The sequence below is a fragment of the Coregonus lavaretus genome, assembly GCF_964263955.1.
Source record: "Coregonus lavaretus genome assembly, chromosome: 17".
Lineage (NCBI taxonomy): Eukaryota > Metazoa > Chordata > Actinopteri > Salmoniformes > Salmonidae > Coregonus > Coregonus lavaretus.
Window position 1 is genome coordinate 27,816,583 of NC_140004.1, and position 13,011 is coordinate 27,829,593.

At 41.5% G+C, this 13,011-nt stretch overlaps 1 protein-coding gene across 1 annotated transcript in view; it reads left to right on the top strand.

The window, feature by feature from the left end:
- LOC311144929 (synaptic vesicle glycoprotein 2C-like) overlaps positions 1-13,011 on the top strand; it is a gene marked incomplete at its 5' end in the record, with an annotated part of 44,534 nt that overhangs the window by 16,739 nt on the left and 14,784 nt on the right. Inside the window, one exon of the mRNA XM_084181110.1 lies at positions 12,319-12,499. Coding sequence (XP_084037236.1) covers positions 12,319-12,499 — 181 coding nt within the window. The remainder of the gene's footprint in view (positions 1-12,318; positions 12,500-13,011) is intronic.

The window sequence follows — 13,011 nt, forward strand, 5'->3', positions numbered from 1 at the left end:
GAAATGCTTCTTACGAAGCCACTCCTTCGTTGCCCGGGCGGTGTGTTTGGGATCATTGTCATGCTGAAAGACCCAGCCACGTTTCATCTTCAATGCCCTTGCTGATGGAAGGAGGTTTTCACTCAAAATCTCACGATACATGGCCCCATTCATTCTTTCCTTTACACGGATCAGTCGTCCTGGTCCCTTTGCAGAAAAACAGCCCCAAAGCATGATGTTTCCACCCCCATGCTTCACAGTAGGTATGGTGTTCTTTGGATGCAACTCAGCATTCTTTGTCCTCCAAACACGACGAGTTGAGTTTTTACCAAAAAGTTATATTTTGGTTTCATCTAACCATATGACATTCTCCCAATCCTCTTCTGGATCATCCAAATGCACTCTAGCAAACTTCAGACGGGCCTGGACATGTACTGGCTTAAGCAGGGGGACACGTCTGGCACTGCAGGATTTGAGTCCCTGGCGGCGTAGTGTGTTACTGATGGTAGGCTTTGTTACTTTGGTCCCAGCTCTCTGCAGGTCATTCACTAGGTCCCCCCGTGTGGTTCTGGGATTTTTGCTCACCGTTCTTGTGATCATTTTGACCCCACGGGGTGAGATCTTGCGTGGAGCCCCAGATCGAGGGAGATTATCAGTGGTCTTGTATGTCTTCCATTTCCTAATAATTGCTCCCACAGTTGATTTCTTCAAACCAAGCTGCTTACCTATTGCAGATTCAGTCTTCCCAGCCTGGTGCAGGTCTACAATTTTGTTTCTGGTGTCCTTTGACAGCTCTTTGGTCTTGGCCATAGTGGAGTTTGGAGTGTGACTGTTTGAGGTTGTGGACAGGTGTATTTTATACTGATAACAAGTTCAAACAGGTGCCATTAATACAGGTCACGAGTGGAGGACAGAGGAGCCTCTTAAAGAATAAGTTACATGTCTGTGAGAGCCAGAAATCTTGCTTGTTTGTAGGTGACCAAATACTTATTTTCCACCATAATTTGCAAATAAATTCATAAAAAATCCTACAATGTGATTTTCTGGATTTTTTTTTCTCAATTTGTCTGTCATAGTTGACGTGTACCTATGATGAAAATTACAGGCCTCTCTCATCTTTTTAAGTGGGAGAACTTGCACAATTGGTGGCTGACTAAATACTTTTTTTCCCCACTGTATATATATATATATATTTTTTAAAGTCATTTAGCAGACGCTCTTATCCAGAGCGACTTACATGAGCAATTAGGGTTAAGTGCCTTGCTCATGGGCACATCGACAGATTTTTCACCTAGTTGGCTCGGGGCTTAGAACCAGCGACCTTTCGGTTACTGGCACAACCCTCTTAACCACTAAGCTACCTCCCCCTTTTAACACATGTTTTGCTCATGTGTCAATATTACCACCTACCTAAACAATCACTTAGGTAATATTGGTAATTTATCATCCAATTGCCATCCCTTATTTTTAAATACTGCCTAATTTTAACATAACAACCCTTTATAACCATCATACTAGGTGTGTTGTTTTTTATTTGAAAAACCCAATTTGAAAAACAACAACCACAAATAGTCAGGCCCCACTTGATTTGGTAGCTCACTGCCTAACTTCCCTACTGCTCCCCCTCGCCCTGGGCAACATTCCAATGAGATAAGCTAATCTCTTTCTCCTGGTTATACATTTTGTTAACCTTCAATTACCATCAGTAATCTAAAGATGGTAGTACACACAAAACATGATACAGATATCCCCAGTCCTAACCCATCAATAATTGTTTGTATCAATCTAATTCCTCATAACTAATCCATAAAACCACTCAAAATTCCTCGAGTATACAATGATTATTTAATTGATTACCCTAATTCTGCTACATGTGATCTCATCTCAAATGATCCATTATCAATTATTTGATCAACCCCCTAGGAAAATCTGTCTCCCCTTCTATTGTTCCTGTCCCCCCTGTAAATGTCATATTTCATTTTTTAGCCAATACAATCACGGTTACATCAAATGTTCCCTCCTTTGGCCATTTAGTTACTATCTTTCTGGTCCTTTTTCTCATTTGTTAGAGATATTACCAATATCTTCACTATTTTCTGGGAACCTTCTCTTCATGATTGCTACTGGTGATCCTGCCATCTCTACTTCTGGTGTGGTCTAATGTCTATATTAGGGTGTAAGGTAAATTATTCCTGTTGTCTTTTTCAACTAAACGTTTTATATCCCTCAGTTAATGGTATTTTCTCCCTAATATATCTTCATACTCTTCTTCTTTTCCTAAATGAGATTTAATCCCTTGCCTTTCCTCTACTATCCTTCTATCTATTACTGGATCAATGATAATAACTGTAATAACTATTAATAATAATTGTAATAACTAGTTCATATTAAATTGTGCCTTTTTCTGATAATGTTATAATTGTAGCCTATTGCATTACTTTAGTTTAAAATATAAGTTTGTTTATTTAACAAATCTAGAACCCACTATAGGGTGGTGCTATTCCCTCAGCATAATAGCTAAAGCTACTTGCATCCCCTGGTCCCCGTAACGAAAATAAATTATAGTTCTAGAATTCACCAACTATTTGCATACACCACTGGTGTTAAGCAACCTATCGAATAAAGTAATAACAATTAGAATGTATTAAAGCACTGCCTTCCAGTCAAGTATTTAGACCTCCACTTGAAATCTTACAGCTCAATCTAACTCGCTTGACTGTCTCTATTTTTTTTCCCGCTAACCAGAGCCATAAATTATTCTCCTTTGTCCTCAACTCAATTTTCACAGCTCTATCGCCATTTCAGTTTGCTATTCAATTTCTTTAACTGTTCTCTCTGATTAGGCCCTAATTAATAAAACAAATACTTGCTATCGTTGATAAGCATACATTTAATGATATTCCTATCATTTGAACTATCTCTCACCCCTCCCCTTGCTCCTTCCTACACAACGGGGGAGGCGCGGGGACCTTGTAACATATTTTCATAGACCTTTCTAGAATACTTCTACTTAAGCTATCTAATTCAACCTTTCACATTTCTCAATCCACGTAGTAATCTAGGTCAATAGCCCCAATGCGAAAGCTTTACCCACTGTCCCTACCTGGGTTCGAACCCGGGACCCTCTACATACATTGCCAGTCACCCCACACATTCCGCGATGCTTTCAAAGTAAATACTTCCAGTTCATAGAGCAAGTGACATCACCAAATGAAAACCGCACTAGCTCTCACCTCATTCAGCAACACAAAAACTCTCTCTCCCTTCACCTATTGAATAAGTGAGTCTTTCTATTTAACCCCAACCACGCTACAAATCTTCCATTCAACATCAACAAACCAAATACTCAGTAGTATCCGGTCACCACCCATACCAGCCGCCGAATTCACTCATACACACAGACCCCACCCCATGCCACCGAAATGCCCAACAAAACATAATAGTTCAATGGAACCCCCTATTGGCTCTCCACTATTTATACATTACTTCCATAACTACACCAGTCATGGTCCGATCACCCATCAAACCCCATCACATGATCAAACAACGGCACAACCTTAAACTCATATGGGGCGGCAGGTAGCCCAGTAACCAAGAGCACCGTGCCAGCAACCGAGAGGTCGCCGGTTCCAATCCCCGAGCCGACCAGGCGAAAAATCTGCCGATGTGCCCCCGAGCAAGGCACCCAACCCCAATTGCTCCTGCCAGTCACTCTGGACAAGAGCGTCTGCTAAATGACAAAAAATGCAAATGTAAATATTCTCTACTTTATATTTCAACGATAAACCAAATTATTTCAGTCTAATTATTTAACCAGTATTTTGCAGGGTCAAACATCAAACGTTAAATTAATGTGGCGTCAAACATAAAACATTTATATTTGGGAAATTAATCACATCAAGCCAATATCATGTTGTGTTGAACATCCAACGTTGAGTACTCCTGAGTGGCGCAGTGGTCTAAGGCACTGCATCGCAGTGCTAACTGTGCCACTAGAGATCCTGGTTCGAATCCAGGCTCTGTCGCAGCCGGCCGCGACCTGGAGACTCATGGGCGGCGCACAATTGGTCCAGGGTAGGGGAGGGAATGGCCGGCAGGGATGTAGCTCAGTTGATAGAGCATGGCGTTTGCAACGCCAGGGTTGTGGGTTCGATTCCCACTGGGGGCCAGTATAAAAAAATATATATGTATTCACTAACTGTAAGTCGCTCTGGATAAGAGCGTCTGCTAAATGACTAAAATGTAATGTAAATGAATAATACAGTGGGGAAAAAAAGTATTTAGTCAGCCACCAATTGTGCAAGTTCTCCCACTTAAAAAGATGAGAGAGGCCTGTCATTTTCATCATAGGTACACGTCAACTATGACAGACAAAATGAGAAAAAAAATCCAGAAAATCACATTGTAGGATTTTTAATGAATTTATTTGCAAATTATGGTGGAAAATAAGTATTTGGTCAATAACAAAAGTTTCTCAATACTTTGTTATATACCCTTTGTTGGCAATGACACAGGTCAAACGTTTTCTGTAACTCTTCACAAGGTTTTCACACACTGTTGCTGGTATTTTGGCCCATTCCTCCATGCAGATCTCCTCTAGAGCAGTGATGTTTTGGGGCTGTCGCTGGGCAACACGGACTTTCAACTCCCTCCAAAGATTTTCTATGGGGTTGAGATCTGGAGACTGGCTAGGCCACTCCAGGACCTTGAAATGCTTCTTACGAAGCCACTCCTTCGTTGCCCGGGCGGTGTGTTTGGGATCATTGTCATGCTGAAAGACCCAGTCACGTTTCATCTTCAATGCCCTTGCTGATGGAAGGAGGTTTTCACTCAAAATCTCACGATACATGGCCCCATTCATTCTTTCCTTTACACGGATCAGTCGTCCTGGTCCCTTTGCAGAAAAACAGCCCAAAGCATGATGTTTCCACCCCCATGCTTCACAGTAGGTATGGTGTTCTTTGGATGCAACTCAGCATTCTTTGTCCTCCAAACACGACGAGTTGAGTTTTTACCAAAAAGTTCTATTTTGGTTTCATCTGACCATATGACATTCTCCCAATCCTCTTCTGGATCATCCAAATGCACTCTAGCAAACTTCAGACGGGCCTGGACATGTACTGGCTTAAGCAGGGGGACACGTCTTGCAGTGCATGATTTGAGTCCCTGGCGGCGTAGTGTGTTACTGATGGTAGGCTTTGTTACTTTGGTCCCAGCCCTCTGCAGGTCATTCACTAGGTCCCCCCGTGTGGTTCTGGGATTTTTGCTCACCGTTCTTGTGATCATTTTGACCCCACGGGGTGAGATCTTGCGTGGAGCCCCAGATCGAGGGAGATTATCAGTGGTCTTGTATGTCTTCCATTTCCTAATAATTGCTCCCACAGTTGATTTCTTCAAACCAAGCTGCTTACCTATTGCAGATTCAGTCTTCCCAGCCTGGTGCAGGTCTACAATTTTGTTTCTGGTGTCCTTTGACAGCTCTTTGGTCTTGGCCATAGTGGAGTTTGGAGTGTGACTGTTTGAGGTTGTGGACAGGTGTATTTTATACTGATAACAAGTTCAAACAGGTGCCATTAATACAGGTAACGAGTGGAGGACAGAGGAGCCTCTTAAAGAAAAAGTTACAGGTCTGTGAGAGCCAGAAATCTTGCTTGTTTGTAGGTGACCAAATACTTATTTTCCACCATAATTTGCAAATAAATTCATAAAAAATCCTACAATGTGATTTTCCGGATTTTCTTTCCTCAATTTGTCTGTCATAGTTGACGTGTACCTATGATGAAAATTACAGGCCTCTCTCATCTTTTTAAGTGGGAGAACTTGCACAATTGGTGGCTGACTAAATACTTTTTTTCCCCACTGTATATCAAATTTCAACTTAATTTCTTCTTTAAAACCAGTATTATGTTATTTCAAACAGCAACGTTACAGTTTAATTATATCAGTTCAATACATTTCAATTTAGTTATATTGACTATTCATTATCTTTACCTTTATTATTGTCAAATTCAACCTCGCCTACTATCCTCCTCCCTATCTAAAAAATACTCAGCTGAACCTAGCCGTACCCTCGTAGTTACGGACCTTGCCAGTCGCTAGTATTTATCTAACATTTCCCGAACCTAGCCGTACCCTCGTAGTTATGGACCTTGCCGATAGCAATTACTAAGTCAATTATTCCCTGTATCTTCGAACCTAGCCGTACCCTCGTAGTTACGGACCTTGCCGATAGATTTCAGTATTTTCCCCGAACCTAGCCGTACCCCCGTAGTTACGGACCTTGCCGGTAGAACAATACTCTATGGTACCATGGTTTAACATCACATTCACCAAAGGTTTGCATGTCACAATATTGTTCATTTACTCATAATAGTTTCATAATTTAGTTCACTTACATCAAACAGGTGTTTCACAAAATTAATTTGGATAAAGCCAATGTGCAGAACTTTAGTTATATAACAATAGGTGTCTGCTTACCTGTTTTTAGTAGTCCGGACCAATGACAGAGATGTCCAATGGGCCGGACAATACCCAGCGAAGTCCCTCTACCAGATCACGTCGGCGGTCACCAATTGTTAAATTGCGTCAATTCAAATCTGGTATAGGAACAAAAAGAGGTCAATACACGTCTTCTAATATAGACTAGTATTTTAATTAATGCAAACACTTGAATTGGTAAATATGATGTTCGTATATACGGGCCCACTGAAAAACCACGCAGGGCAGTCAGAGAACTGAGCCATTGTTATAAGTTCTTCTTTAAATACTCTGACAGAGATAGTTCCTGCTCCAAGCAGGCCTATCAGAGTAGAGGCTGGGCGTGGTTTAAACTTACCCAGCCTATCGTTGGCAATCAGGCTGGTCCCAGTCCCTTGGCGCTTCACTGTTGCCAGGTGTTAGTTGTTTTGCAACTTGTCCAGAGAGTCAGCACTTTTGCAGTACACATGTCCTTGAGCGGTCTAACAAAGAGGCTGTGTTTGTGTAAGTGAGTCACAAGCCTTATCTCACCCTACCCCCTAACAGTTCCTCACATTAATCACAGCTTGTTAGGTTAAACAATCTATATCAGTACAGTACAAACCTATTATGTTTAATCATTAATGCTTTCTTATTAAGCTAACAGCACATCTAAAATATAAGAGAATAATTTCCCACACTAGCTAGCTAGCTGCTGGGAGGATGGCATGTCATTGGAGGAGTGGGTGAGTGACCTCATATCGTTTTTCGGTGGTTACAGCTGGAGATGCAGGTGTCATTTGGTTAGCTAACAAGAAATGTGAATCGCTTTGCTAGTTAGCTAGTTATGCTGAACTTGAAAGACTTATCCAGGTTGTGTTCATAAATTCACTCTGGCTATCTCTATCTAGTGTGCTAGAGGCCGCAGAATACCTGATGAATTTACGAACGTGCAACACCCGCTAAATATGACTGGTGTCAGTAAACATTGGCCAAAAAAACATCTAAACAGCCTAACCAGCTCTGCTAGGGTGAGTAAAATGGCCAGAGGGAGGTGTTCTCTCATTTTATGTCTGGAAGTAGCTCTGAATTTACGAACAGACAATCTTACAACGCACTAAATTTACGAGCGGCACTCTGACACACTGGAGGCTATTTAAGACCGCACCCTTATTTGTTAATCAAATGTGTTTTGGCATCAATCAAATGGGCGGGCAAGCAGGGAAGTTCCCATTCAGTTGTCAACACGTGGGTTGGGACAAGCAAGCATTGGCAGGCAAGCTGAAGAAGAGTGAGTAGGCTACTTACTATTCCCATCGTTTATCAGTGCAATTTTAAACTCCAACTAGCTGAAAACATTTGTGGGTTTATCTAATGTTCCCTCATTAGATTTTAGCTCACCTCGCTCTGGGTAGCATTAGTTGTTGATGTGCATAAGTGAGGGAGAGAGAGCCTACCTTCCATGGTTGTTTGATCAATAGGACTGTTAAGTTCCCAAATGTATGAGGACTCCCGTGGTATTTACATATTTGCAGAAATCCATTCAGGTGTATTTTGTGGCTTTTGACCAATGCGTTCTAATTACCTAAAGTCTGTTCCTACTGCCTGTAAACACACAGTCCAGTTCAAAGTGAATGATGGCAGGCCCATGTGGCAAATGGCTAATTTGCATATAGGCCTACTGTAGCTCTTATTGGCTATGGCGCACTGGTCTGCGTAGACTCTGGTCCTGTGCAATATGTTTTTATTAGGTTTTATTTACTGCAGTGTGTATTAATTGTCCAAACACATGGCCGCTTTCCCAATCTATGTTGCTATAGAATTTTCACAAATGCCTTACAGTGCATTCGGAAAGTATTCAGACCCCTTCACTTTATCCACATTTTACATTTACATTTACATTTTAGTCATTTAGCAGACACTCTTATCCAGAGCGACTTACAGTTAGTGAATACATATATATATATATATATATATATATATTTTTTTTTTTATACTGGCCCCCCGTGGGAATCAAACCCACAACCCTGGCGTTGCAAACGCCATGCTCTATCAACTGAGCTACATCCCTGCCGGCCATTCCCTCCCCTACCCTGGACGACGCTGGGCCAATTGTGCGCCGCTCATGAGTCTCCAGGTCGCGGCCGGCTGCAACAGAGCCTGGATTCGAACCAGGATCTCTAGTGGCACAGTTAGCACTGCAAAGCAGTGCCTTAGACCACTGCACCACTCAGGAGCAGCCTTATTCTAAAATTGACTAAAAATGTTTGCCTCATCAATCTACACAATCTAAAAAACAGAAATACCTTATTTACATAAGTATTCAGACCCTTTGCTATGAGACTCGAAATTGAGCTCAGGCGCATCCTGTTTCCATTGATCATCCTTGAGCTGTTTCTACAACTTTATTGGAGTCCACCTGTGGTAAATTCAATTGATTGGACATGATTTGGAAAAGCACACACCTGTCTATATAAGGTCCCACAGTTGACAGGGCATGTCAGAGCAAAAACCAAGCCATGAGGTCAAAGGAATTGTCCGTAGAGCTCCGAGACAGGATTGTGTTGAGGCACAGACATGGGAAAGGGTACTAAATATTTATGCAGCATTGAAAGTCCCCAAGAACACAGTGGCATCCATCATTCTTAAATGGAAGAAGTTTGGAACCACCAAGACTCTTCCTAGAGCTGGCTGCCCGGCCAGCAATCGGGGGAGAAGGGCCTTGGTCAGGGATGTGACCAAGAACCCGATGGTCACTCTGACAGACCTCCAGAGTTCCTCTGTGGAGAAGGGAGAACCTTCCAGAAGGACAACCATCTCTGCAGCACTCCACCAATCAGGCCTTTATGGTAGAGTGGCCAGACAGAAGCCACTCCTCAGTAAAAGGCACATGACAGCCCACTTGGAGTTTGCCAAAAGGCACCTAAAGGACTCTCAGACCATGAGAAACAAGATTCTTTGGTCTGATGAAACCAAGATTGAACTCTTTTGCCTTAATGCCAAGCGTCACGTCTGAAAGAAATCTGAAGCATGGTGGTGGCATTATCATGCTGAGGGGATGTTTTTCAGTGGCAGGGACCGGGAGACTAGTCAGGATTGAGGGAAAGATGAACAGAGCAAAGTACAGAGCGATCCTTGATGAAAACCTGCTCCAGAGCACTCAGGACCTGACTGGGGCGAAGGTTCACCTTCCATCCGGACAACGACCCTAAGCACACAGCCAAGGCAACGCAGGAGTGGCTTCGGGACAAGTCTCTGAATGTCCTTGAGTGGCCCAGTCAGAGCCCGGACTTGAACCCGATCGAACATCTCTGGACAGACCTAAAAATAGCTATGCAGCGACGCTCCCCATCCAACCTGACAGAGCTTGAGAGGATCTGCAGAGAAGAATGGGAGAAACTCCCCAAATACAGGTGTGCCAAGCTTGTAGCGTCATACCCAAGAAACCTAGAGGCTGAAATCGCTGCCAAATGGGCTTCAACAAAGTACTGAGTAAAGGGTCTGAATACTTATGTAAATGTAATTTTATACATTTGCAAAAATTTCTAAAAACCTATTTTTCCTTTGTCATTATGGGGTATTGTATGTAGATTGATGAGGATATAAAAATACATCCATTTTAGAATAAGGCTGTAACGTAACAAAATGTTGAAAAAGTCAAGGGGTCTGTATACTTTCCAAATTCACTGTAATTCCCAAACATTGTATGAATTTATGAAAACTTGAAAATGACCATATCTAAGTGCTGGTTTGTCAGAAAATGTAAAAAAAAAAGTCATATTCTTTCTGGGGGTGTATTTGAACAGATTTTAATAAGATTTAATGTTGTTAAAATGCTGTCAGTTCCACTTTAAAGGTCCAATGATGCTGTTGTTTTTTTTCAATCTCAATATCAAATAATTTATCTGTAACAATTAAGTACCTTACTGTGATAGTTTTCAGTTAAAATTGTAAAAAATAAACAAAAATAGCTTCTTAGCAAAGAGCAATTTCTCAAGCAAGAATTTTACTAGGACTGTCTGGGAGTGGTCTGAGTGGGGAGGGGAAAACTATCTGTTATTGGCAGAGAGGTTTGGAACTCTCTTATTGGTGTATTAACTAATTTACCGCCTGGTAACGTCACCAGGCAGGCCAAAACTCCATCCCACCAAAACAGGCTGAAATTTCAGGCAGTTTTTTCTAACAGTTCCTAGACTTAAAGGGCATTATCATTTTCACAATTTCACAGTATTATTCCAACATTATAGTGTGGAAATATTAAACACAGAAAAATCATGTTTTTTGACTGCACTGAGCCTTTAAATAATTTAATCCTAGAAAGCCATACAAAATGGACTATGTGGCCATACCAGGACTATATGATTAAAGGTGGGTACTGTGAAGGCTTGAGAAGAGTACTCTCTTGTGGAGATTAGAGAAGAGCAGGGTTCAGTAACAGTACTTTGGTGTTAATAATAGAGAAGAATGGATCATAGTGTTCCAGTCAAAGGCCAAGATCATGATCATAAGTGGGTGAAATCGATGCTGTTTTGTCTGGGACATCGATTCTTCTCCAGATTAGAGAGATTAAAAGGGAGCAGAGGCTCCTTTTTAAAGTCACCCTGTATTACTGAACACACTCTTCATCCCATTGATTTATGTTACACGAGTGGATTCAGGTTTATTCCATTCTGTATTTACTCATCACATCACAGTGGGAATAGGAATGGGTTGTGTTTTACGGTAGGGACTTTCTCCCACTGTAAATCTTATTGTAATTCCTTAGCATTCTGACATGTAACAGGAATTGTGTAGTTCTTGGTGAAACTATTTATGTAGTGTACTCTTGGGATGTGCAGTAATTGAACACAAAACTGAAAGAAAAGTGGAATATACAGTATAAATTGGGTAATGGTTGGGGCAGCAAGGCGAGAGAGATACTTTGTTGTTCGGATCAACTTGTTCCTGCATGAGATATAGCTTTAACAGGCAAAAGTTGACATGAAAGAGCAGGATTTACCAAGTTGTTGTTCAATCAAACAACCCTTAGACATCTCCCCTCAGGAGAAGTTAAATATATTATTCAACACAGATTGAGTCATTCAACAGATTTGGTGATTAAACGTCCTTATTGATGAACGATCATCAACACTAATGGGCCTTAATGCTGCTCCATACTTTACTGTGACACTTTTACACCCTTCACTTTAGCAGCTAGCCCACTGTGACGAGCCATGAATCCTAATGGGTGCGTCCCAAATGGCACCCTATTCCACCTTATTCCCTATATATTGTACTACTTTTGACTAGAACCTTATGGACCCTGGTCAAAAGTAGTGCACTATAAAATAGGGTGCCATTTGAGATGTACACAATGTCTCCTGGCAGGGATCTGATGTCAGGTAGAGAGGGACTAGAAGTGGTTATGACGTTGCATATTAAAATAGCAGGGGATATATATTTTTTAACTTGTGTTCTGCTGAAGGGTCCATTAGAAGATATTAATTCACCATTAAGATTGGCTTTTAAGAGTTACCACAACCGCTCTTAAATACACATTTAAAATTCACAGAGTATTATTTGTTGGTTTGTTTGAAGGTCCAAAGACAATTGCTTTGATGATTTACTTTGTGCTGTGTAAATAGAAATGGTTTAAATCTAAAGTCTCCTCTCTCTCTCTCTCTCTCTCTCTCTCTCTCTCTCTCTCTCTCTCTCTCTCTCTCTCTCTCTCTCTCTCTCTCTCTCTCTCTCTCTCTCTCTCTCTCTCTCTCTCTCTCTCTCTCTCTCTCTCTCTCTCTCTCTCTCTCTCTCTCTCTCTCTCTCTCTCTCTCTCTCTCTCTCTCTCTCTCTCTCTCTCTCTCTCTCTCTCTCTCTCTCTCTCTCTCTCTCTCTCTCTCTCTGCAGGCAGTATTGTGTACCTGGGGATGATGGTGGGGGCGTTTTTCTGGGGGGGCATGTCAGACAAGGTGGGCCGCAGACAGTGTCTGCTCATCTGCATGTGTGTGAACGGCTTCTTCGCCTTCCTGTCCTCCTTCGTTCAGGGGTACGGCATGTTCCTGCTCTGCCGCGTGATCGCAGGCTTCGGGTGAGTCTGATTGACCAGGCTTAGAATGGAAAGCAATGTGCTACTTATTTGTCTTAAAGAATGGAGTAATGAATTCACATAACGCACAATAAATAAACAGTAGGACACTGCAAACTCCAAATGACCTTGGAGATTCAAACATGTATTGTGAGATGTGACATGAACAAGATAACTGACTTAGTTTTGTCCCAATTAGGCTACATAGCTATCTACAACCATGATGAATCCTTCATCAAATAGCCCTGCAGTTCTACTTTCTTAATTCCTTAATTCCCATAGACTGCCTTTCACAGTAGATCGTTGTCAATTAATTATATTTTGTTGTAATTAATCTGTTTTGGTTTCTTTAATGAAGATGTACACTGAACAAAAATAGATGTACACGCAACATGTAAAGTGTTGGTCCCATGTTTCATGAGCTGAAATAAAAGATCCCAGAAGTGTTCCATATGAACAAAAAGCTTATTTCTCTCAAACAGGTGTGGCATATCAAGAAGCTGATTAAACAGGAT